The sequence below is a fragment of the Echinococcus granulosus genome (assembly GCF_000524195.1).
Source record: "Echinococcus granulosus chromosome Unknown EG_S00008, whole genome shotgun sequence".
NCBI classification, from domain to species: Eukaryota; Metazoa; Platyhelminthes; class Cestoda; order Cyclophyllidea; family Taeniidae; genus Echinococcus; species Echinococcus granulosus.
This window is the reverse complement of record NW_020170388.1, coordinates 1,319,286-1,321,970: the sequence shown is the minus strand read 5'-3', so window position 1 is coordinate 1,321,970 and position 2,685 is coordinate 1,319,286. Positions and strand designations below refer to the sequence as shown.

At 35.8% G+C, this 2,685-nt stretch overlaps 1 protein-coding gene across 1 annotated transcript in view; it reads right to left on the bottom strand. All coding sequences in view use genetic code 11, as the record gives it.

Moving 5' to 3' along the window:
- Positions 1-439: 439 nt before the first annotated feature.
- EGR_01996 (hypothetical protein) overlaps positions 440-2,685 on the bottom strand; it is a gene marked incomplete at both ends in the record, with an annotated part of 3,220 nt that continues 974 nt past the window's right edge. Inside the window, 3 exons of the mRNA XM_024491245.1 lie at positions 440-499; positions 600-692; positions 2,363-2,518. Of these exons, the coding sequence (XP_024354388.1) occupies positions 440-499; positions 600-692; positions 2,363-2,518 (309 nt within the window). The remainder of the gene's footprint in view (positions 500-599; positions 693-2,362; positions 2,519-2,685) is intronic.

Sequence of the window (2,685 nt, the reverse complement as noted above, 5' to 3'; positions counted from 1 at the left end):
AAATCTGTAAAAATTATTTTGAACTTTGTGTGTTTGATTTTGAGTCAGGTGATAAGACCTTCCAACTGAGTGAAACTACAAAAAAACGGATATGACAGCAAAATCAACAGATAAATGCTTCCGAAACTTTTGGAAGGAATTACTATGAGTTTATTCGTTCTAATTACAATCTTGTGCCATTTTGTGACTCTTTGCATACTAATAATGTTTAGACTCTGAGACGATGAAAATGTTTGATACTACGTTGATGATCTAATGAGAGCTCTGTTACTATTCGTGCCCTTAGAAAGACCGCATAGGCAGTGCTTTGAAGACCCAGAGTTTCACAGCTTTTCTCCAGTGCATTGTATATAATGCATTTATGGATAAACTATCTTAAGCCACAAGTTAGACGTAGCAATCATCAGGAGCTCTTAATAGAAATTCAGTGCATTGGGAATTAAAATAAGTGATATTGTGCTTTGTCATTAACAAGGCCACATATTTGCGCCTCTTTATGCTGCCAAAAAAACAAAAAAAAGCACTATACTAATAGAATTTGATTAATTTTTGACCTATCAGATCAAAAACAAATTTTTCTTCTTCTCACAAAGATTTACCAGCAAATCTACTTGTGTTTTTATTGAAAGAAAGGTAGCGTTTATATTCATTTCAGAGCTAACACTTGCTTTCAGAATCAAAGCGCTATGTGCCTAAGGAAAGTATCAAACGATTTATTAAAGACAACATTTGCGTAATTTTGCAAATTTTTTTAATTCAAAGTCCGTAGCTACGTATTTATTTATTTATTGATATCCGTGGCTGGTGCGGTTAGTTCGTTGTGGTTGTTTTTGATAGGGAACAGACTACGTTGTGACGGCTGACGCGGGGAGCACTGGGGTGAAGCTCAAAATAATGAAGAGACCACATATTTATTTGCATATTTGTCAAACTCTTCGTTTTCGGTGTTGGGGCTACTTAAGGCTCGAAAACTGTAGTTCCGCTGAGCGACGTGGCCTTTGGGCTATGCCAATAGTCCTCAGGACCTCTGTGAGGACCCGGGATGTCGTATATCAATATTATCGGAATTCTTCGAGTGCGATGGCCTCAAATAATATTATGCAATGCCCAGGTTTCGCCATTAACTTTGGTTTCCATGATTTTTTAACGTTCGGTAGAATTTGCGATTTAAGTATTAGGGTAGCTGTAAAATCTTGTCATCAGAGAAGAACTGCTTTAGAGATGCGAACACCCTCTGTCACCGTGATATAATGATAACTAGCCCACTTGAATGGAATTTCGAGTTTGGATAAGAGAATGATTATGGGTTAAGTGGCAGGAATTGCCGTCTTTACATATACCTAATCATTTTGACAAGGTTAGAACCCATTTACCGGACACCAACATGCCGTTAGTCGTTGTTTTATCAAATGCTTATAATACAAATGGAGATGTGGTCAAAATCTTTGCTTGTTCTTGTCTTACCAGCTCAAACTAGCATTAATAATTAAAAATCATACGACAGCAGACTTACTTGCAGAAGACTAGCCTTAAAATCGGCGGATATGATTCCAGAGAGAAACATTAGTCTTGGCTAATTAAAGCGCATGAACTGGAGTAATTCTTTGAAAAAGCAGGTAATAAAGCATTTCGATTGCGGTTATAATCGACATAAATACTAACCAAATTGCTCCTTCAAAATAGATGTCAATGTCATTCGCAGAACCGGTCATTTATTATACTATCTGTCCTAGTTTGGTAATGTTTTAATTATTAAGTGTTTTGTTGTTAAACAGTTTCATTTAGCACTTTATTTTTGCCGACTAAATGAATGCAAATTGCAGGGTCATAAAAAAACCATACCAAATGATTGCGCTCTTAAGCAACCTCGGTTTTTGTTTTATTTAAGCCCTTTTTTCTTTACAATTTTTAAAGCAAAATGAAAAAATTGCATGAGATAGTTAAAGAGAACCCACCATGGGCATCACAATAGTGGGATTTTGTAAGACTTAGGAAGTGTTCCTGTCCCACGGTGTCCCACAACTAAAACTACAAACTTTCTCTCATAGCTAACTACCCTTGTTCAAAAGGAAAAAGATTGATATTTAGACATTTAACAGCAACCGTCGGGTCATTTATGTTTGATTAGTCTACATGCGTCGAAACAAGTGTCTAAGAAGGCTTGAAAGACTGCTGTTAGGTGTACGGCATGTAATCGCATGCATTGCCGACGGGTTAATACTGTTATTTTTAAGTGCATTTTAGGGCTATTGTTATTGGTCATGGTTACAAATCTTTGGTCCGCTTAGTTTATCTGATTCCGACTTTAAATCGCTTATTTTTGAGTTGTGAATTACGACCATTTTAAAGCTGCCATTAATACTTTTCCAGTAAACACATTATTCAAAATATCAACTTCTACGTTTAATATAATTTTGAACTTTGTAGAATAGAATGACGGCAATTTAAAAAATTTTGGTTCCTTTGAAGAAAAGTGCCAAAAGTTCCACATTTGCACACCTGTTTTGCCATATTGCTCCTTTTATCATGTGAACAAAATTGATTTTAACTTCTTGAAATGCATTATCTGCTTCCTTTATGATCCTTTAATAGGGATCGTCCTCTTTACTCCGGGGAAAATTCCTCGAAATATTCAATGCCACAGTGTTAGCAAAAACGCCATTTAAACCTTATTAAAGCGAAACT